Raw genomic sequence first — 22,338 nt, 5'->3', positions numbered from 1 at the left:
GTATGAAGGAACAAAAAAGATAAATATACATGAATGCAAGTTCAGCTATTGCTAATGTATTATACTGCACATTGAGTGCATAACAAGGTTATATCTAAAAACAATCAGCCAAACTGTTGAAAACACATTTACTTTCACTTAATCAACTAAGTTTTTTTTCTGGTGACTTTGCACAATTAAAGATATCCAATTTTATTAATCATATCTGTAAATAACGTACTGCAAGCACTTTAATAGTTTGAAAACATCACTATTGATTGCCAATGTATTTTATGAACTAGACCAACTTGTCTGCTGTTGATCTATACACAGACATTTTTTTTTATTGAAGAATGGCACCCCCACGATGTTTAAGATTACTAATTATTTATATATATATTTGATAAAGTCCTATTTGCCTTCTTTTTAACAGTCACCAGAAATAATAATTGTGTACAGACTTTATCAAAATAGAAATTAACAAATTATATCTTATGATCTGTAGCTAAGTGATCAGCATTTCTGTGGGCAGTGATACCAAAATATCTTCACCAGTGCCATAATACTGCTTTGACAAATGGCGAACCATTCAGTGAAATATTCTGGTCAGTATCAGTAAAACTATCCAAAATCAATTAGCCATAATCACTTAACTATAGTAAAATGGCAGTATTTAAAAGGATATAAAGAATCGAATGAACTTTATTTTTATGCAAGGAATCTGAATAGTTCTATCTATCACAGTATGCACTTCAGCTCATTGATGAGCAGCCAATGTACACAGGCTACACTTTGGCATTAAGCATTCCCAAGTCAGGGAGAAATTGATTCTGACAGAGTAAAACATTCTCAAAAAAAAGACAGTGCTGGAGTAACTCAGAGGGTCCAGGCAGCATCGCTGGGAGAACATTGGTAGGTGACGTTTCAGGTTAGAGCCCTTCTTCAGAATGGTTTGAAAACATTCTCAAATTTGACCATGCTCTACAGCAGGTCTGCCCACTTACTCTACCAGCTTATTTGTGAACAGGGGAAAATTATTAATACACCGTAAATATTCGTACCAAATTTAAGCCAGTCTTGTTTTCATTTTGGTCCATAATTTGCTGGAGGATAAAGTTCCTTCAGAGACAAATGGAATGAATCTGAATGTTTTTTCAAGCTTACCCCAGTACATCTATTTACGTAAATGTAGCAAATTTGTACAAAACCATGAACCTGACATTCTCAAAAGTGGCCGAAATATTTGCCTCCATTTAGGAGATCAGTTTAACTAAAACACCTTAATTTGCAAATATATTACTAATACAATGACTGTCAGAATTTAGATCACTACAATGAGCTGAGAATTTTATTTTGATTCCATGTATAAACATTTTTAAAGAGACATAAAACATAACCAGTTAATGTCACACTAAATAGTTCCCATTTGTCTGTACATTTCAGAAATTAGTGGGAAATTTAACCTCAAGATAATTTAACCTCAAAACCACCATTTCTTTGCATACTATACTTTAAGCAAACCTAGTGCTAGTTCTCCGCCATCATTAACATTCCGTAAAAAGCTGATCTTAAGAGCAGTAAAGGTGTGTTGGTTGGACTGTTGTACTCATGATTTCTCAGTGAGATAAAAAAAAATCTCACCAAAAACATAATCACAAGCTAATCATTTGCATCAATAGTGGTTGGTTCTGTTCAAAATTGCTCTCCGCCCATTGCTCTTGTATCCTGCAGCAATATTGCTTGCGATTAGCACTGGGTAATTGGAAATAAGGAAATTCATTTTGCCCAACACCCATTTTGTAGCTTCAAATTTTGATTTAAAAGCAGTTGCCAAATCAAACTCACCATGTCTAAGTTAATTTCAAGTTAAAACATCTACACGCCTGATGTTTGTAACATCGCCACTGGACTGGACAATTTCTAAAACACTTGTTGGGTTTAATTTAAATGAAAATCCAAACATTTCTCCTTCCCCATTTTGCGGGATGCAAGAGCTCTCATCACCAACCTGCACTTCTGTCCTTAAGGTTGTGAAGGATACCATCTAATCGCTGCAAAGTTGTAAGCTAGTGACGAAAAACTGATGGATACTATACATTTAAGCTGAACCCCATTTTCTCATGTGGAATGGTTTAGGAAAACTTAGTCAAAAATTCACCAGAGAAATTAACTAGTTTGTTAAATCAAGGGCATAGTAATTTTAAGAAATACATCATGAAAATTCAGGGAAATTTCAAATACTAAACCAAATAATGGTTGTTCTAGCAAATAAAGTGGACAGGAAACCTTTTTTTTTTTTAAATTTGGGAAACTCAATTTCTTTTTTTAAATGGAATGTTGCTCAAAAATGCCATTTGATATTAAATAGATCTGATCATCCATAACTTAAACTGATATTAAAATTGCTAACGCACTAAGATTTAAAATGACATCTTCTGCAATAATTCTGTAATGCTAGAAGAGGCAAATCCGATTGATTTCTAAAGCGGCAACAAGTATATCTGGCTACTTACAAATCAGAATATTTATATTTTTGTCTTAAAACTTCAGCATCAGAACGCCTCCTTTAATATTGCAGAATATACCCTCTTCAAGGCGCTTCATTAAACAGGCTACATTAAGCAAAATGCTGCTCCATATAACCATAGCTTTGTTAGGTTAGAATCATGGTGTGTGCATTGAAACCACCACATGTACTTAAGGAAATTATCCAATTAAACCTCTTTTAATTATGTGATCTGTATGTAAAAAAGTCTGCAACAGCAGACTGTGAAGTTTAATATATTTGATTACAATTCTATTTAAAACCTAGGTCTCATATAGTTTGTTCTTCAAGAATCAGTCTATAAAGCCAACCACAAACACAATAAGGGCGTGTTACATACATATCTATATATATTCATGTATAAAGTCTTGTACCTGTTTATTAGCATAGATTTTTTATATATGTATTGTGCAACATAACCTATCTTATGAGTTTTGACAGAATTCTGATATGCGATCATTTTTAAGTTGCAGGAAAATATGTACTCCTTAAAACTAAATTTATTTCACCCTCATACCTTTGTCAGTGCTTTCCAGTCATTTACATTCATTCCCTTAAGTATTTACCATAACAAGGTGAAAATCATTCACTTGCCAGTCCATGACAGCGTCCATTATGTGTGGATGGTACTGTTCCGCAAATTCCTATCAACTAAGACGCTCAAGAGTTTTTAAAATTGCAGTGTTCTCCTATTTAGGTCTTTTCAATAAGGAATATCTGAAATTGCAATTATTCTGCTTGAAATAGTATAATTTTTAAATGACTTAGTTCGAAGTCCGAAAAAAAAAAAGCAAAAATGTCAGTTAATAACTTTACCAAATACACAATTGGATCAATTTAGTGAGGGAGACTGCATAAAACCATTTAAAAGATACCAGTGAGCTTAATGGTGGCAGGATTTCACAGGTTTGAGGAGAATAACCATTTGTGCATCAAGAATCCAGATTTTTGACATTGCTGACAAGTAGCAAAGGAAAGCCAATGCCACAGAAATACCACTTTCGATACAGCGCAACCTGTATTTAGGACCCCAAAAGAACACAATGCTGATTTAATAGCTGCAGTGGATTGGCAGCCAGGAGAAATGGTGCTCAGCCAATTACTTCATCTTGAACAAAGAATCTGGCCAACTAGCTCAAACAAGTAATGCGGCATTACTCAAGCCATCTCAAGAACTCACTGTGCTGTAGCAATGAAACGAGTGCTCCATTATTTCAATATCCCTTTAACCCCTCAAAGCTTTCCTGAATAATTCTATCATAAACAAAGATTAAAGGCCATTTCAGTGGTGAGTACTAATATTGATAATGCCTTTTAAAAGCAACTAGAAAGGCTAACGTTCCAACTGAACATTTAAGGTTTAATGGCTGCTATTTGCTAGATTGAGAACATCAATCAGATCAAAGAGACAGTCACTCTTCCCTTTAAACTGAAATCATGTATTTGTCTTGCTTGGGATTGTATATTAGAGTAGGGCATATTTTTTTGCATTTAAATCTCAATCTAGACCTCCATATAGGATCTCAATAATAGAAATGGTGAACATGCAATTTTTATAAGGATATAATCTCACCATTGAATAGGCCCCTTTGGCCGTAGCCTCGCTAGTAATAACAAATGTTGGTCTGTAACAAATTTTGAACAGCTACGATGGAAAAGAACTTGGAAAATGAGGCAGAAATTTGGAGAAAAGCAGCTTTTACAAAAAAACACTAAATGCATAAAGTGACCTTTGCACTTTGTCCTTGCAAACAGATTTGGTGCCATGTGGCTTCGATGCACAAGCACCAACGTAAGACTTGAGTAGTTGCATACAATGTCTGACTCCAGATCTGTAAAGGAAGAGAGAGAGAGAGAGAAAGAGAGTGAGAGTGTGTGTGTGTGAGAGAACTTTATGCCAATTCAAACATATCTAAAAGTTAGTGTGAATATAAGTAATTTCATTCAAGAACAGAAAAAAAACAAGGAAATCCTGGATGGAAATCCGTACAAATATTTTCAATGGAACCTTGATTTAACTTTTATTTGGATTTTAGAACCTAAAAAGGGAAATACTGCTTGTTTCTCCTAGTTGTAAGCTGAAGGCAAGATCTTGGTAGAGAAATATTGATGTATTGTAATCAAACAAACAAAATCCTGATTCTTAAATTGGGCATTAAATAATTGGTCATTTAAATTTGCCCACAAGAAATTAGGATCATACAAATGGAAAGGGGCCAAACAAAGGAATTAGATACAGATGTTAATTTTAAAATAACAAGGAGTGGCTGTGCACAAAACAAAGAGTGTATGTAACTTTAGAATGGAAAATGGCAAATATGGCATTCCATTCAAATCTGGACTAAAATCTGCACAGGTTTCGTAAAGTGAATTACCAGTGTAATTAACACACCTTAAACGCACCTAATGTACTTTTACTATGAAAACAGGAATCAATAAATCAAGTTTACAACGATTGACATTTCAGCTCATTAAAATTGGGAAGCAACTTGTTTTTTTGTAAATAAATTTCATAGGTATTCCACACACAAGCATCACCTTTTCTTTAAACACACACAAACCGAACGTAATGAGGGATGGAATTGATTCTTAGGAAACTGGACCCAGAGTTAACAGATGTAATTCAATGCAAACAAACAGAATTGTGCGTGATGGGCAATAAATGTCAGCCTTGTCTGTGCTGACTAGATCAAAAAAATAAAATAAAATAAAAGCTTAAAACCAAAAGCAATGACATTGGAAGTTAAACTTACATGAATTGGTTTGCGAATTTACCAGTGTGGAGGTACATAGCTATACGCAGGTGTTCCTTGAGTCCTGTACGTTGGCACAGAAACTGGATGTGGTCCTAGTTGAGTATGTTGTGGCGTGGTCAGCAGAGTCCCTTTTGAGGCAAGGAAGAAATGATAAAACTTCTGTTCAACATTTCAGATACATAGAAATAACTATTTTGTGTGGAATTATAGAGTGAATGCAGTCTTTTTCCCCCAACGTTGAGGAATCAAAAATTAGAGAGGAGCACGATTTAAGAGGAACAGAGGGGAAACATTTGGCATGCAGAAAGTGTGTGGAACGAGCTGCCAAAGTAAGTGGCTGAGACAGATACAATAACAAAATTTAAAGAACATTTGGTCAGGTACATGGATGGGAACGGTTTAAGCGGATATGGGTCAAACCCATAAAATGGGACATCTTGGCAGCATGAACGGTGTTGGGCCGACTTCCTACTACTATGTTAAGATGCAACTACATTTCATTGTCAAGGGACTACAAATGCCGAAATCTGGGAAAACAATGCATGGAAGAATCACCAATCTCCTGTGGTGGTAGTATGCATTTCAGTTGAGATCTTGCATCAGGAAAGTCAATTTGGTTCTTTTGGTTGCATTCTTATCAGAAGAAATACATCCTGTACTGGAATCCTATCAATCCTATCCTAGTTTCAACAACGTCAGAGGAGGCATATAACATTAATTTCAGAGCAACAACCTTTCATCAGAATTATTCTGAAAGTTTACTGATCTGAAACATTAGTTTCTCTGTCCAGAAATGACACCTGACCTGATCAGAAACTCCCGCAAATCATATTGCCAACATCCACAGAATTATGGTTATACTCTACAGTGGATCAACCACACAAGTTGCACAACTTTCATGATTTACATAAAGTAGCAAGAACATCCACAGAATTATGGTTATACTCTACAGTGGATCAACCACACAAGTTGCACAACTTTCATAGTAGCAAGATAATTCGAAGAGGTTATAAAACACTAAGTGAAAGTCTCTCATATCAACCAGTGACTATACTTTTTCTTAAAACTTTAAGGATAAGATAGAAGTATTCTGAATGACTGATCTCAACAATGACTGGCCTTTGACATGCAAGGCGGGATGCAGCATATTATCAAGATAATGGGCCATTTCAGCTCTGATTGACTTTGGTACAAACTTTTTGAATATAACAGTTCCTTTGAGAATCACACTGCAGTGTAATGATCAAATGATTCCAGAATGTTGCTGGTTTAAATATTTCGCCATGTTTAGTAATTGCCCAAGAGTATTAAATACACAGCTAACGGATGGATAAGTTTGAACTTAATAAACCCTGCAGTGCTCATTTTCTCCATTTCTGAACGCAGACATTTTCTCAGTAAGGCAATGAAGTACTGAAACCCACTTAGAGCTTAACTGCCTCCGTGGACTATTAACACAACCTTTGTTTATTATTTGCTAAGAGGCACTATATACTTTGCAGACTGCCTACCTGCTGTCATTGCCATGGTAGTCCCAGCAACCATACCCATGGCCATCCCGTTGGTCCGTTGAGCAGGAACAGAAGTTGGATATATAGCAGGTTGAATGCTATTGGGCTGCACCACTGTGGTATGGTGAATTACATGAGGCTGTGCTGCATACACAGGCTGTGTGTAATAAGCCCCCTGCTTAAAAAAAATGATAGAAATCAGCTAAAAACTTATATTTCATTTAGACTATAATCTATACAATCAAAGTAAAAATGACAAAGTGCAAGCTTCAATTCACAACATCTGTGACAGGGACCGCACAGTAACAGCACAGTAGAGTTGCTGCCTTACAGCGACAGAGTCACGGGTTCGATCCTGCTGTATGTACGGATTTGTACGTTTTCCCCATGACCTACACGGGTTTTCTCCGGGTGCTCCGGTTTCCTCCCACACTCCAAAGACATACGGGTTTGTAGGCTTAGTGTTTAAGAAGGAACTGCAGATGCTGGAAAATCAAAGGTACACAAAAATGCTGGAGAAACTCAGCGGGTGCAGCAGCATCTATGGAGCGAAGGAAATAGGCAACGTTTTGGGCTGAAACCCTTCTGGGTTTCGGCCCGAAACGTTGCCTATTTCCTTCGCTCCATAGATGCCGCTGTACCCGCTGAGTTTCTCCAGCATTTTTGTGTACCTCAGGTTTTAGGCTAATTGTCCCTAGCGTGTTAGTATGCAGGGACCGCTGGCGGGCTGAAGGGCCTGCTTCCGCGCTGCATTTCTAAATTAAAACGTTTGGAGATCCACCCTGTTTATTCAGTGCAGAAGCAATTGTCGTAAACAGAATCAAATGTTTCTAAAAATGAAGTTCCCACCTGGTGAAGCTGCAATACAAGGCATGCTTGCTAAACAGCACAAAGAAAGTTTACAATACACACCTACGCAATAGCACACGCAACAGATCAGAACGAGGTTCTGTAGTACAACTACTTTTACTACAGAGTAGTTAATTATGGTAGAAAATGAAACATCAATGGAAGGCAACCACCTCAAGAGCAGCTCCAACCTCAATAGTGTTGGGAACCAGCTTGACAAACAGGTTGATTCAGGAGTACTGATCTTTACTTCCACCAGTTCTAGTAGTTGCCAGAATGGAATATACTTGGAAACATAGCCAGGTAGGTCCCACACAAAAAAAACACAACATTTTGTACTAACTCTATCTAACTCTCTTGAAAGCATCCAGAGAATTGGTCTCCACTAACTTCTGAGGCAGAGAATCCCACAGATTCACAACCCTCTGTGAAAAAGTTTTTCCTCATCTCCGTTCTAAATGGTTTACCCCTTATTCTTAAACTATGGCCCCCTGGTTCTGGACTCCCCCAACATCAGGAACATGTTTTCTGCCTCCATGTTTTCAGTGTGTCCAAACACTGAATAACCTCATATGTTTCAATAAGATTCCCTCTCATCCTTCTAAATTCCAGAGTATGCAAGCCCAGCCGCTTAATTCCATTTACATATGACAGACCTGCCATCCTGGGAATTAACCTTGTGAACCTACGCTGCACTCCCTCAATAGCAAGAATGTCCTTCCTCAAATTTGGGGACAAAAACTGCACACAATACTCCAGGTGTGGTCTCACTAGGGCCCTGTACAACTTTAGAATGATTCTTTGCTCCTGTGCTCAACACCCCTTGTTATGAAGGCTCTATATTAGCATAGCAGAAAAAAGATCCATTGTGTGACCAGTAAGTGGATAGCAAATCTAGCTGGGTTATGTTATCCCACAAGCCAAACTCTTAAGACTAGCCATTTTGTTACATGTCAAGAGAAATATGGACGGGGAAATACTGATTTCATATTTAATTTGCTTGTCTGTACAACATTGAACTGGCAAAAGCAGAACATGGTAAACCATTCAGCCAATTGAACCTGTGACTTTTTCTCTACGCATTAGATCATACATGCTTGTTTGTCGCACGTGTTCATATTATTCCAATAAAATAAGTGGATTTATTTTAAATTGTCAAATGCACAAGGATTTTTGTAGATATCTTTTCAGTATCACATGAGACAAAAAAATGATTTACCTGGTATTCCAAGGAATTCAGCATCATCGGTGACCCAGTCAGTAGCATCTTTCACATCCAAATGATATCCCAAAACATTTAAATATTTTTAAACCAATAATACTAAATCAACATACATGGTAGCCAATTTTGCACAATTAATAATGACCATGTAAACTTAATAATGTAAGATGACAAAATATATTGATCTAGACATCAGACAGCCACTGTCCAGAGTGCATTAACGGCTTGTCCCACTTTGCGATTTTTTCGTTACGCCCGTAAAAAACCGTCTAGTTGCACGACAGTTGCTGACGTATGCTGTCGTGCGGGTGACACCTGGTTAGGGTTAGGGATCACAGATGGGCTGTAAAATATTCTTCCTTCAATGCATGGATTTTAAAGAATATATTAAAATTAATACAATAAAATCAATTGTGCAAATGAAGAGATGTCCGAGTCGTTCAGTTTTATTTATAGATGTATTAGTCCGCTTCCAGATCCAATCACCATCTCTATAACTTTTCACAGGGATGGATTCAGTGAGTGTGGACTGAACTCCCCTCTCCCCTCCACCCCCCTCTCGTCCCCATCCCTCCTTCTCCACTCTCCCCCCCCCCCACTACCCTTCCCTCTCTCCTCCCCCTTCTTCCCACTCCACTTCCCACCCCCCCCCCCCCTCTCACATCCCCTTCTCTCCCTCTCTTCTCCCATTCTCCAAACCCCCCCCACCACTTTCCCCAACACCACCCATTCATGGACCCAGCCAGTCACAGCTAGATCCCACTAATAGTACTGCACAAAGGCTACATCATCTGTTTTAGTAACATTGACTATTGGACAAATGCAGACTTTGGGAACAACACCCCCCAACTCCCCCTCTCCCGCCTAGCTTCAAAATGGGTGGTGGGTATTTAGACACAGTGGCCGGAGCAGGTGGGTGGCACTGGTACATTGACAGCATTGCCTGTACCCAGTTGAAAGGCCCACTGCCTCTGGGGGTTGGAGATACCATTGGAAGAGAGATCTGCCCCTGGGACAACTCGTGGCCAACAGTTTAGTTCCCATGAGGAGCTGGCAGAACATTGGGGGTTTGAGTCCAACCCCCTGGCGCCCCTCTGTCACATTTAGTTCAGAGCTACAGTGCCCTTCGGCCCACCAAGCCCACCGACCAGTGACCCCCCGCACACCATCCCACACACGCTAAGGACAATTTATACTTATACCAAGCCTATCAACCTAGGGTTAGGGTTACGGCTTGAGCTAGGTTTTCCTCCCGCACTCAAAAGGCGCACAGGTTTGTATAAATTGTCCCTAGAATGGGGGATAGTGTGCAGGGGATCGGTGGCCGCAGGCTGGGCCCACAAATGGGGGGGGGGGGGGGGGGGGGGGAAGGATGTGAGGGGAGGGGAGGAAGGAAAAGGGGCAGAAGAGTGGAGCGGGGAGAAGGAAGGAAGAGTGGAGAAGGGAGGAAGAGGGGGGGAGAGGGAAGAAGGCTAGGCGGGAGTGGAGAAGGAGGGGTGGAGGCGGAGGGTGGAGGGGAGAGGGGAGTTCAGTCTACACTCACTGAATCCATCCCTGTGAAAAGTTATAGAGACGGTGATTGGATCTGGAAACGGACCAAAACATCTATAAATAAAAATGAATGACTCGGACATCTTTTCATTTGCACAATTGATTTTATTGTATTAATTTTAATATATTATTGATCCATGCATTGAAGGAAGAATATTTTACAGCCCATCTGAGGTCCCTAACCCGAACCCTAACCTGGCGTCACCCACAGGACAGCATATGTCAGCGTGTGACAGGGCGCACGACACGATGAGACACCCAAATGTCGACCCTGGATTTTGAACATTCCAAAATCCTGGGGTGACAGGGAGATACCACGCGTCACCTACGCGTCATGCCCCGACCACGCGCGACAACTTCTTTCCAGGCTGTCGCCGAAAATATCACCCAAGTGGGACAGGCTCTTAAGGCATCAGGGAAAGGCTTGTTGTGCTAGAGATGGTTACAGATAAGGAGCTAACAACAAATGATTAAACCATTAATAAGACTAGAACAGTAGAGCATTCACAACTTTAACTTTCAGCAATCCAGTTCATTGTGTAATTATACACTCGGAGATTAAATGGGGTGATGTGCATTTTATCTTTGACAATCTTGCCACAACACAATGCAAATTTATCAGATCAATGGTCTATCATGCAGGGATAATCGCATTTCTATTTCACATAAAATTTACCTGGGCATACAGATTCTGCTGTGGATAGGCACTTCTAATGGGATACATGGCAGTCTGGTATGGGTTTGGAGATGGAGAATATGGTGGTGGTGCACCATTACTCTGAGTAGGTGCTACCTTGTAGGGGGTTCCTCCAGTGTATCCTATAAAGACAAAATCAATTAGGAGCTAAATAAAAACAGTACCCAAGAGCTTTTCTCTAATTTCTAGATTGGCTTTTGAAACAATTTGATATTGCAAATCTCATTTTCCTCACATTTAATTGACATGATCTGTCAAAATCATTAGAAGTAAACCAACTCAAAATTATATCATTCTAAATTTAGAAATCAAAGCTGCAGTGGTAAATAATTAAACACCAACACAAATAAAACTTTTGAAAAGTAAAAATACTTTATATTAATTTAGAGCATGCAGTAAAAATCCTACTCATACCAAGGCTGCTGCTGCATTCAACTTTAACTCGCATTAAGATAACTCACACGATAACTAAACCATTAAGGTAATAGCCAAGAAGTTGCTGGAATAGGTGCTTTACACATGCACACAAGGTGGTTTTTTGCTCCCACACCCTCAGTGCCTCTTCAATTCTTAAAAAATGAACAAGAGCAGGAATGGCAGGTTTAGAAAATAATTGGAAATGACTTCAAATGTAACAGCGAATAAAGAGTAGGAATCTAGTCCAAAAACGAAAGCAAAAATTGAAAAAGGGAACAATTTACCACCTGTAGAAGTGGGGGGAAAATAATCAAGTTTCAACAATCTCCAGGATCCAGGGAAAACATATGGGATTGATACAGTCACCCCTTTAAATGAGCCCTCATGACATGTACTAGCCAGTATTTTCTGTGGGGAAGCTCAATTCTTGTTATAACAGAATGTGGGAATTTCTGAAGACGGAATGGCAACCCTGAATCATACAGCATATAATCCTCCAACACTTTCGCCACCTCCAAAGAGATCCCACTACTGGACACATCTCCCCACATCCACCCCTTTCTGCTTTCAACAGAGGCCGTTCCCTCCGCAACTCCCTGGTCAACTCGTCCCTTCCCACCCAAACCACCCCCTCCCCAGATGCTTTCCCCTGTTCAAGAAGGAACTGCAGATGCTGGAGAATCAAAGGTACACAAAATTGCTGGAGAAACTCAGTGGGTGCGGCAGCATCTATGGAGCGAAGGAAATAGGCAGCGTTTCGGGTCTGAAGATACTTCAACCCTGGTCAACTCTGCATTGTTTCGCTATGAATCGCAAGATCTTGTAAGATTGCTTATGCAAGATAGCTATTAAGTAGCCACAGTTTTCAGTCTGTATCTTTATGACAAAGGTCTGCAATATCTCATAATGACAAAAATCTCAAACTACTTACTGTGTGGCAAAATAAAAATGTTCAAAAACACTTTACACAAAAATTATACCAACATCTACATTTCAAAAGTAATGAAATACATACTCAATCTGAGTTATGTATCTGTCAGAGGTGACATTGAACAGAAATCTTCCCCTCCCCTCAGGGAAGGGAAAAAGGTTAATCAGTGCTTGGTTACAAAGCTGTATTAGTATCACTAGAATGAGCCAACTGACTCCCACTATTACAATATGTGGCATGGGAAACAGAAAAATAACACTGGAAACAAAACTAAGTGTAAAATGATCCTTGGTGAACATGCCTCAAAATAAATCATTCCAAGGGTTTAGCAGTTTCAATTATAGATAATCTTAACCCATCGACAAGCACAATAGACAATAGACTATTGTCAGAGGAGTGCAGGAGTAGGCCATTCGGCCCTTCGAGCCATTCAATGTGATCATGGCTGATCATCCCCAATCAGTACCCCATTCCTGCCTTCTCCCCATATCCCCTGACTCCGCTATTTTTAAGAGCCCTATCTAGCTCTCTCTTTAAAGCATCCAGAGAACCTGCCTCCACCGCCCTCCGAGGCAGAGAATTCCACAGATGCAAAAAAATGATTGAAACAATGCTGGTCTTTGATGAAAAATTATGTTAGATGTCTTCATACAGATGTGCTGTTGAATATTCTAACCATAATCTCTCCCCCAAAATGGGCTGCAAAGTAGATATAAATCTGGCTTAATTGCCATTAAATTTCAATTAGTCATTGATCTTGTTGGCTCTGACCAATCATTTTAGGAGTCATTAACACAAAAGTTAGCATGTTGAAGTTGACAAGTTATTTTTTAGATTGGTATCAAGAAACTGGAAATGTATTGATACAGCTCAATTTAATAGCTGTCTGGTGGTTGGCAAAGCCTTAAAGTATCCAAGCAGTATTTGCTCTGGATGCAAAACCCAGCATTAAAAAATGTTGATGTTATAAGTGAAAACCGAATGCTCTGTTGGAAGGAAATGTTTTTTAAACCTCCTAGACTCATAAGTCCCTACTATTATGCATCAACAAATAATATCTCCAAAAGCAAAGCATCAGGAAGGAATATCCCACATTTTCATTTGGTTAAGATACCATGCCAGAGCTTTCACTTAACTTTCTATGAATGCATTAAAATCTACAGAACTATGAGGCATTTATAAAACTTCAATTTTATATCATTTCACATTATCTGGAATGTATTTGCTTGAACAAGTGCTGTTTACCCAAGGTAAGGCTGGAATACTGCATCCAGTACATGATTTATATTCTGGATTATTTATCATTACCCTTCCCGGGACAAATACAATTATGCCCCTAGTCTGACAAAATATTTCCAGCATTTGATTTCTATTGTTGAATCTAGTCATCTTCTAATTTACTTAAAATATTCACATACACACATTCTCACATACATACACACCTCAACTAACTAGGTAATGCAAATCACCTTGCCTCTTAAAAAAGACTTACCGCTTCATGTAGAGAAATTGGACGAGGCCAGCCTTTTGGAAAAAGTCATGCGTACAGTACAACCTGCCCACAAATATAATCTACAATCATTTTTAAATATTTGGCCCTGCCCAATTTTCATTAAATTAGGGAAAATGGAGTTTAGGTCATACAATATAAATCTTTCTCCAGAAAGGATTCTGAAAGAAATTAGAAAAAAAGACCTTCAATCTGGAAGACAATATCTTCAATGTTTTTCCACAGATAATTTAGAGTGCTCTTCCATTGACAACTCAGAATTGATTCCTTTTCATTGAATAGCCAATTGTTTTCAGTGTCACAACATAACAGCTCCCACTTGCTATAGTATTACATAAAAATGATGGAGTCCATTTGAAGTGGAAAGGGAAAATATAGAGAAGAAGCTGATTGAAGTCATAAATATTTCCTATAACAATGATTTTTTGGCGTAGATAGGCGTGGGAAAGACAATGAAAATATTACCATAATTCTTGATTTGGAACATAATTGGAACTTTTCCAATCATCAGTTAAAATGCAATGAAATTACTTACATTCTATTATTATTAACTTCCAAATAAATCAGATGCAAAAACAAATTAGAAATTGGATGATATTCTATTTTGCAGCTTCTTCCCCTTATCGTGGAACAGGGTATGAATTGCTGTGGACTTTCTTTTAAATACACAAGTGTCAGTACCACACAACAATTTTCTTATTAGTGCTTCTTTCTTATGCTTCGATACCCGATATACTTCACCAGTGTATTGGAGTAAAACAGTAAAACAATAATAGTGCAGCTATAATTAGAAAAGGGAAAGGATTAAATTAATGAATATGCTGATCATCAAATCAAGTAAATATCTACCAATCTGTGCAACAGGTTTTCAGATTAACTTTTATACTTTATTATTGCTGACATGAGAGACTATGGATTCTGGAATCCAGAGCAAAAAAACGAATTTAAGAAACTTGACAGGTCATGCAGCATCTGTGGAGGGAAATGGGCAGACGGCATTTCATCAAGACCATTCTTCAAGACTGGAGCAGAGGGGAGATAGTTTGTAGTCTGGAGGTGATAAGTGGAGAAGCCAAAGGTTTGCAAATGATGGAATCTAACAAGAAAGGAAGATACATTTGGAGTATTCAACATAGCCAACGGAAAGACAGGCATAGCTGGGGCTGATAGGAGTACCCATGGCTACATCATTGATTTGAATAAAGTGAGGGTAATCAAAAGAAACATTGAGGGCAAGAATGAGCACCTTCAGGCAGAAGAGAAGGGAACCGGTTGAGTATCATCTGTTCTAGTAATAACCAGAGGGCTCTTAGGTCTTCCTGATGGGGAATGGAAGTGTAAAGGGACTGGACGTCCATGGTAAAGATGAGGTGGTGGGGTACTTTAATGCTCTGTATTATTTTAAAGCAAGAATATTTTTCTGAATTTAATACCCCCATGTAATTAATCATTCGATGTAATACTGCAACACTAAAGTGCAATGTAACTTGAATACTAAACAAATTAAAAGCAGAACACAACAAAAAGAAATCACGTTGATTGGCAAAGTACAACTTGTGTAATGGATTTTGAGTTTGTTCCACTGGAAGCAGACTTTAGAAAGCAAGGATTTTAGCTGCAGCTGGGCATATAATGCCACAGAAAGTAGTTTGAGATTCTTAGTCATTTACATCATTGAGATTGTTTGCAAATACCATTTCTCTATTAAATTACTCTAACTGATGTGCAGAAGAGACATGGCCAAAATATTCACACTTTGACGCCTTACAGGGAAGTGAAATGTATCCATGATTTTCATTAACACCTTTTAAGAAGTCTCTTGCATCAACTAGGTCTTGAAATAAATTTAAGCATTTTAATCTTGTGAATAGTTGCTGGTGCTCTAGTCTCCATCAGTTTTTCAATAATTTAGTTGAATTGGTAATAGTAAAAAAGTGTCAACTTGTAATGAATTTGATGACTATTAGCAACACAACATTACATTTCCACTTTAACACCTAAATTAATACTTCCTTTGCAGAGTTAACTGCTTTCTATCTCCAAATAAGAGGCCAACCTTAGCTTTCTTAGCCCAAACCCACACAAGACCTTTAGCAATTTCAAATGCTTCATGAAATATGATTTGCCTCACTACTCCCCAGGACTCTTCTGCACATTACACTTCACTAAAATAACTCAGTTCTAAAATATTTAAAAAGTAATTTTATTTACTGAATGATGCAGAAGAAGCTTGGAAAGTTCTGCTCTCCGTGCCAGCATCGACTGGGAGGTCATAAGTACCCTCAGAGGTCCCAGAAGTTGACGTCTGTGGCCAGCTCTGCCTCATCATGAATAAAGCTTGCACAGAAGAAAATGGTGTTACAAAATAAAATTGGTCTCAACATTAACAATGCAATGATTCATGGTTAGATGGCATCTTAGTCTCAAAGTATAGCATGTACAGAATCAACTTCAGACATGAAATCTCAAATTTCAATGAATTTGAAACATTAATGCATTTGAAACATGACATGAATTATTTCAAAAAGGAAGCGTAGTAACTGACTTATATTAACTGCTAAAAGCATTTAAGAGCAGTTTTAGAAAGACCTCCATCAACATTTTCATTTATGAATGCTAAATTTCCTAGCGTTATTATGGTCTAGTTTACTTAGAATAACAATGTATTTTTGTTGTTGTCATCACATTTAATGTGCCCATAAACTGATGCAAGAAAGAATTTCATTGCTCTAGTTCATATCTGGGTGCATATGACAAACACTTGGTTCTTTTCTTAGTTTCTTTCCTGTTATAAATTTCCAATGTAAGTGTTACCATTTTAATTATGTACCCAATAACAGAGATGAAATCAAACGATTAATAGAAAAATATAACTGGAGCCCACAAAACAGACAAAAGTTATATAGAATTTTATAATAGAATAATAAAAGTTTTTTCGTTTTTATTATTCTGTCTTGAATAACCCTTACATAATATTGCAGCTCTAATGCAATTAGTCTCTAAATATTAGGCTCAATCTCTCATCTTTTTCCTGGACTTTGATTGCTATTGGTGCTGCTTCCTGCTCTGGTCCTCAACTCTGAAATGTCGTAACATTGCTACCAATTTCCACCTTCCTGTCACATTCTCGTGATCCTTCCCTAATGCCCCTGTCCCACTTAGGAAACCTGAACGGAAACCTCTGGAAACTTTGCGCCCAACCCAAGGCTTCCCTGCGGTTCCCGGAGGTTTTTGTCAGTCCCCCTACCTGCTTCCACTACCAGCAACCTCCGGCAACCACCTGCAACCTCCAGGAACCGCACGGAAACCTTGGGTGGGGCGCAAAGTCTCCAGAGGTTTCCGTTCAGGTCTCCTAAGTGGGACAGGGGCTTAACTCTTCCTTTCCTCAAATTCTTTCTCCACCCAAGATTTGGTTCAACATCCATTACAAGCCCATAGATTTCCTCTGCCATTTTGAATACATCCCATTCCACTCCAATCCCTGCAAGGAGTCTACTCCCAGTTTCTCCATTTCCGTCAAATCTATTCCAATGGTACTTTTTTGAATTGATAAGATGAATTAAATAAATGAATGGGGAAAATAGCCAGTGCCATATCAATTGGAAAAATGAACTTGTTTATTTTGCATGAATTGAACAATATTTTGTTAATGATATTTGGTGAATCCTTGTGACAAAGCACAAGCTAGCACACATGGAGGGAATATTAACAGAACATTTCAAGGGGGGTGGAGTATAAAAACAAAACACAAATATGCATTAAAGAAATAATTCACTGGAGGTGGTTCTGAGAAGATGCATAATAAGAATTTCTGGCAAGGAGAATTGTCCCAAAGGTTAAACAGATTGGTAACCATTGTTTTGGGATTTAGAAGCATGATTGGTGGGTGATCTTATCAAAATAAGATTCTTGAGGGAATGAGTGGAGCCGTTTCCTCTCATGGAATGACACATAATTAAAATGCGCGGTCTCAAAATAAGGAAGCACCCTTTTAAAATTGAGATGAGAACAATTTTTTTTGTCCGAGTGTTGATATATGGGACTCATTACCACAGAGCACCGTGGACACAGTCTGTGTATCGATTTAAGGCAGAGTGATTTCTAGTCAGGAAGAGAATCAAGGAAGTCGGGAAGTTCGGGAAGTCCAGGGGCAAGGGGAAATCCTTTAGGACCGAGATGAGAAAAACATTATTCACACAGAGAGTGGTGAATCTCTGGAACACTCTGCCACAGAAGGTAGTTGAGGCCAGTTCATTGGCTATATTTAAGAGTGAGTTAGATGTGGCTCTTGTGGCTAAAGGGATCAGGGGGTATGGAGAGAAGGCAGGTACAGGATACTGAGTTGGGTGATCAGCCATGATCATATTGAATGGCGGTGCAGTCTCGAAGGGCCGAATGGCCTCCTCCTGCACGTATTTTCTACGTTTCTATGATTACGGAACACAGAAACAAGGAAAGATCAGCCATGATCCTATTGCAGGGACGAGCAGAGTAGTCGGGAGCGAATCGCTGGCTCCACTGTGCCACCCCTATATTTTGGCAAACCAGCATCAGCAGATTCTTGCGTCTATGTAATATACTAATATTAGCAAAACAAATTAAAGGAAGTCACCTAAACATACACCAATCAGCTGTTCAATGGGAGTTTTAGCATTCAGCACATTGGCTCCACGATTCAATTTAAGGACTAGAAGTTATTAGCAATTTCAATACAATGAAGCAAGCACATGGGGATGATAAAGATGTTTTGCATAATGGAAGCCTCGCAGGATAGTGGAGATTGTGTATTTAAATGAACCAAGACAATCTTCAGCACCTCACGGGAAGGTATACAGAAAACAGAAATATTAGTTAATTGAACCTATTAGGAGATGGAGGCAACATACTCAAGTCTATAGTACCAACGCCATGACGACATCATGGCACGATAGGATTTTCGTCAAAATCTGGTAGCTTGGAAGCTACCAGAAGCCAGCCAGATATTCCTGAACACACTCAAGTTACTGTAGATATCTACACCCACTTATACACACAAATATGCAGATAAATGGGGGAAATCAACCACAACATGGGTTTGCCTGCTGGCACTATCAATGGCTTAACTTAGGTGCTTGAAATAGAGATGCTGATTTATGTAACATTTATAAATCAATAAACTAGTTTTCATCAGGCAATCTTGATTGATCTAGTATTTCACTGAATATAGTGCCCTCCATAATGTTTGGGACAAAGACCCATCTTTTATTTATTTGCCTCTGTACTCCACAATTTGAGATTTGTGACAGAAAAATTCACATGTGGTTAAAGTGCACATTGTCAGATTTTATTAAAGGCCATTTTTATACATTTTGGTTTCACCAAGTAGAAACTACAGCTGTGTTCATACGTAGTCCCCTATTCCAGAGCACCATAATGTTTGGGACACATGGTTTCACAAATGTTTGTAATTGCCTCCATAATGCAGGTTTAAGAGAGCTCTCAGCATCAAGTCTTTCCTCCAATCTTTCCATCACCTGTGGAAACTTTTATTGCTGTTTATCAACACAAGGACCAAAGTTGTGCCTATGAAAGTCAAAGAAGCCATTATGAGACTGAGAAACAAGAATCAAACGGTTAGAGACATCAGCCAAACCTTAGGCCTACCAAAATCAACTGTTTGGAACTTCATTAAGAATAAAGAGAGCACTGGTGAGCTGGTGAGCTTAGGGACTGGCAGGCCAAGGAAGACCTTCACAGCTGATGACAGAAGAATTCTCTCTATAATAAAGAAAAATCCTCAAACACCTGTCCGACAGATCAGAAACACTCTTCAGGAGTTGTGTGTGGATTAGTCAATGACCACTGTCCGCAGAAGACTTAATGAACAGAAATACAAAGTCGACACTGCAAGATGCAAACCACTGGTTAGCCGCAAAAATAGGATGGCCAGGTTACAGTTTGCCAAGAAGCACTTAAAAGAGCAACCACAGTTCTGGAAAAAGGTCTTGTGGACAGATGAGACTAAGATAACTTATATCAGAGTGAGGGCAAGAGCAAAGTATGGAGGAGAGAAGGAAGTGCCCAAGAGAGGAGAGAAGGAACTGCCCAAAGCATACCACCTCATCTGTGAAACACGGTGGTGGGGGTGTTATGACCTGGGCATGTATGGCTGCTGAAGAAACTGGCTCATTTATCTTAATTGATGATATAACTGCTGATGGTAGTAACATAATGAATTCTGATGTGTGTAGACATATCCTATTTGCTCAAGTTCCTCAAAACTCATTGGCGGGCGATTCATTCTACAGCAAGGCAATGATACTGCTAAAGCAACAAAGGAGTTTCACTCGATCTGAACCCAATTGAGCATGCCTTTTATATGCTGAAGAGAAAACTGAAGGGGACTAGCCCCCAAAACAAGCATAAGCTAAAGATAACTGCAATATAGGCCTGCCAGAGCATCACCAGTGAAGACACCCAGCAACTGGTGATGTCCATGAAATGCAGACGTCAAGCAGTTATTGCATGCAAAGGGTATGCAACAAAATACTAAACATGACTACTTTCATTTACATGACATTGCAGTATAAACACTGCTGTAATTTCTACATGGTGAAACCAAAATGTATAAAAATGGCCTTTATTAAAATCTGACAATGTGCACTTTAACCACATGTGATTTTTTTCTATTACATCTGAAATTGTGGAGTACAGAGGCAAATAAATAAATGATGGGTCTTTGTCCCAAACATTACAGAGGGCACTGTAAATATGAAATAGGAAGTGGCTATGTTTCCTAAATATTTAATACTTGATGAAGCCAAAAATGGAGAACCACAAAGGTGCATATTTTGCAGTTAAAAAGACAAAAAATGTGTTGAGTTTATTCAAGACGTGCACATAAACACAAAAACCTGCAGTGTACAAAAATCTCATTCACCATCTCAGGATAAATTTTGAACAAAACTTTCACAAAATGAACTTACGGGCAGCATTCAAACACCAAAGGGCCGACAGCACGTTATATTTAATATTATTATTTCTTATATTCATTATTACGTAACTTTGTACTATAGACAGAAATTTATTTTTTACTAAGAATAACCACCAGCTTGAGTCTCGAGGAAACAACAGACCACATCCCACCACTTCAAACAGCTGTCCACAGGTTCAGTCATACAGCACAGAAACAGGCCATTTGGCCCAACTCAGTTTAGATAGACTGAACGGAAACAGGCCCTTCGGCCCACCCAGCCCACACCGAACAGCGATCCCCGCACATTTACACTCTGACGGACGATTTACATTTATACCAAGCCAATTAACCTACAGACCTATACGTCTTTGGAGTGTGGGAGGAAACTGAAGATCTTGTAGAAAACCCGCACGGTCACGGGGAGAACGTACAAACTCCGTACAGACAGTACCTGTAGTCTCTGGCCCTGTAAGGCAGTAACTCTACTGCTGCGCCACTCATCTATCCCGACCAAGATGCCCCATCTAAGCTAGTCCTATTTGCCTACATTTTGTCCATATCCATCCCTCTAAATGTTTCTTACCCCTGTACCTTGTCCAAGTGTAATTTAAATGCTGTTATCGTATCTGTCTCAACTACCTTCACTGGCAGCTCGTTCCATATACCCACCACCCTGAGTGGAAAAGTTTGCTCCTTAAATCTTGTCCCTCTCACCTTAAACATATATCTGCTTGTTTTTGATTCCCCTGAAAATAGTCTGTGCCATCATGGCTGAGTTGGATGATCAGCCATGATCATATTGAATGGCGGTGCAGGCTCGAAGGGCCGAATGGCCTACTCCTGCACCTAATTTCTATGTTTCTATCACCCTGTCTAATCTGCTCATCGCACTAAGATCATTCCTCTGCCTCCTGCGATCCAAGGAATAAAGCCCTAGCCTACAGAACCTCTTCCGATGGCTCAACCCCTCAAGTCCTGGCAACATCCTCAAACCTTTCTCATTACCCAGTCCCACCACACCCCCTCTTCCCCACCTCCATTTCCTTAGTCCAGGTGTTAAGAGTTCACCACGCTGGGCTTCCACATACTAGAATCCATTAGATGTGGTCTGGATGCTGTGGAGAGTCTGTCTGTAAAAAACCCTCAATTTGAGAAATGGTAAAGCTGGGGACGAGGTTATGAAAGCCCTATCAACACACTACTAAAAACAAGTATAATTGAAAATAATTTAATAACTTCTCCCAGTAGTCTGTTACTCTTCAGCTTGACAATTTCCATTAAAAATGAGTCTTGGATGTGCAGCATGATTCACGCAGAGAGTGGTGAATCTCTGAAACTCTCTGCCACAGAGGGTAGTTGAGGCCAGTTCATTGGCTATATTTAAGAGGGAGTTAGATGTGGCCCTTGTGGCTAAG

General features: G+C 39.1%; 1 protein-coding gene across 2 annotated transcripts in view; it reads right to left on the bottom strand.

Moving 5' to 3' along the window:
- Positions 1-4,204: 4,204 nt before the first annotated feature.
- Positions 4,205-22,338, bottom strand: part of fam168a (family with sequence similarity 168 member A) — a 71,588-nt gene continuing 53,454 nt past the window's right edge. The window contains exons 4-8 of one of the 2 annotated variants that reach the window (XM_055636586.1): positions 16,180-16,305; positions 11,090-11,232; positions 6,792-6,969; positions 5,278-5,408; positions 4,205-4,356 (exon numbers count right to left, since the gene is read on the bottom strand). In XM_055636586.1, coding sequence (XP_055492561.1) covers positions 5,296-5,408; positions 6,792-6,969; positions 11,090-11,232; positions 16,180-16,305 — 560 coding nt within the window. In that variant the 3' untranslated portion in view covers positions 4,205-4,356; positions 5,278-5,295. The remainder of the gene's footprint in view (positions 4,357-5,277; positions 5,409-6,791; positions 6,970-11,089; positions 11,233-16,179; positions 16,306-22,338) is intronic. The other variant, XM_055636587.1, reaches the window with a different exon arrangement.

Source organism: Leucoraja erinacea, chromosome 6 (genome assembly GCF_028641065.1).
Source record: "Leucoraja erinacea ecotype New England chromosome 6, Leri_hhj_1, whole genome shotgun sequence".
Lineage (NCBI taxonomy): Eukaryota > Metazoa > Chordata > Chondrichthyes > Rajiformes > Rajidae > Leucoraja > Leucoraja erinaceus.
The sequence above is the reverse complement of the archived record's forward strand: the minus strand, read 5'-3'. Positions and strand labels throughout refer to the sequence as shown.